At 60.7% G+C, this 1,612-nt stretch overlaps 1 protein-coding gene across 1 annotated transcript in view; it reads right to left on the reverse strand.

Moving 5' to 3' along the window:
• Window positions 1-1,612, reverse strand: part of LOC111734436 — a gene marked incomplete at both ends in the record, with an annotated part of 11,820 nt that overhangs the window by 7,135 nt on the left and 3,073 nt on the right. Inside the window, 2 exons of the mRNA XM_023526596.1 lie at window positions 441-531; window positions 1,085-1,508. Coding sequence (XP_023382364.1) covers window positions 441-531; window positions 1,085-1,508 — 515 coding nt within the window. The remainder of the gene's footprint in view (window positions 1-440; window positions 532-1,084; window positions 1,509-1,612) is intronic.

The raw sequence follows: 1,612 nt of genomic DNA on the forward strand, positions 1-1,612 counted from the left end.
TCTGTAACACGGATCCTGATGCCAGGCTCGGCTCTGAGGGCCCTGCGGTGGCCTCACTGGACCAGGTGTGTGCCCCCTACATGGACCCAGCCCCTGCCTGCTGGCCCATCGTGTCGAGATCAGGTGGCGGTGCAGACAGGCGGAGCCGGTGGCAGACGGTACACTTGGCAGAACCCGCACGCGCGGCGGAGCAGTGACACCCAGCTGTCCTCTCGCACACGCTCCGCCCCTTCCGCATGCAGAGACTTTTCTGTCTCTCGCGTTTTCTGCGAGTCCCCACCCAGCTGGTTCCGTCTGAGCAGCATCCCTGGGAGCACGACACATGCTGCAGCCAGTGACACGGGCACTTCTGACACGGTCCTAGCTCCGTTCCGGGCCTTGAGTCCCCATCCCTAGCGCTCAGCCCTGCGTCGAGGACATGCGCAGGTCTTGGCACTTACCGCTGGTTGCGGGTCCTCTGGGCGTATGGTAATGCTGACAGAGTCGACGTCAGGCATGCCCTTTGATGTGATTTTCCAGGACGCCTCTCTCCTAGGATGGACAGGAGGAAGAAGGGACATGTGCCAGCCAGTGGGCCCTGGATCTGTGGAGGGTCTCGGGGCAGCTGTTGACCTGCGTATCACACAGGCTCACCCCAGTGCTTTGCCTTTGATCTGCAGAGGCTGGGCACCAGCGTCCCCCAGGACACCCTTTGAGTGACTGCTGCTGACTGCACTGCACCTGGCGGGGTCACCGGGCAGGTGGCAAAGTAGGGGTCACCTGGGAAGGGCCCGGGAGTAGGGAGGGAAGTCTGAACAAGTGAGCAGGTGCCACCATGCTCCTCATAGGTCAGGGCAGGGGCTAGCAAAGTCCCCACATTTGGCAGGAGGGAGATTTTTGAGTTTGCCAAGGGTGGGGGCCCATGGCTCAGCGTGCGGACAGAGACAGAGGCTGTGGGTCCCCAAGGAGAGGCACAAAGAGGTTCTGGACTCTCAACGTCGCAGAAGCTCACAGACAGATGGGAATAAGCGAGCACTGTGGCTCCTATGCTGAGATGCCCAGATGACTGCAGTGCGGAGTGGCGCTGGCGAGCGCGCGCACTTACCGGGGTGCGGAGGAGCTGCAGTTGTCATTCAGCTCCTGTGAGGGGGGAGGGGAGTAAGTGAAAATCGAGAAATTAAAACCCAAGTTGCTGACCCTCAGCTCGTCGCACACAAAGTTTAAGCCAGCGTGTACTGGATTTTCAGTCCTGTACCTCGGATTCCGCTGGGTGTGGGCTAGGACACACAGTTGGGACGGACACTCCTCCCACCGCCCGTGACACGTGCACCTGCGTTCTCCCTGCTCCTTCAGGAAACACCCAGAACGGGACAGCTGGTTCACAGGACACGCGCATGTGTCAGGCTTCAGACGTGGCCGAGCCTCCGTGAAGGTGCTGAGATTTTCACTAGGAACGTGAGGGACCAGCGGTCCTCCCACTCGGACCCTTGGCGCGTCATCGTGTTGATCACAGTGATGCGTGGTAGACGCTGCGGTCGGGTGTGTTTACCTACCGTGGAGGCGTGAGCATGTGCTCACGTGCCACCGGCCCGCCCGTTCATAGCTTTTGGTGAAGAGTCGTTCACACTTTCCG

The sequence above is a fragment of the Pteropus vampyrus genome, unplaced genomic scaffold (assembly GCF_000151845.1).
Source record: "Pteropus vampyrus isolate Shadow unplaced genomic scaffold, Pvam_2.0 Scaffold1246, whole genome shotgun sequence".
NCBI classification, from domain to species: Eukaryota; Metazoa; Chordata; class Mammalia; order Chiroptera; family Pteropodidae; genus Pteropus; species Pteropus vampyrus.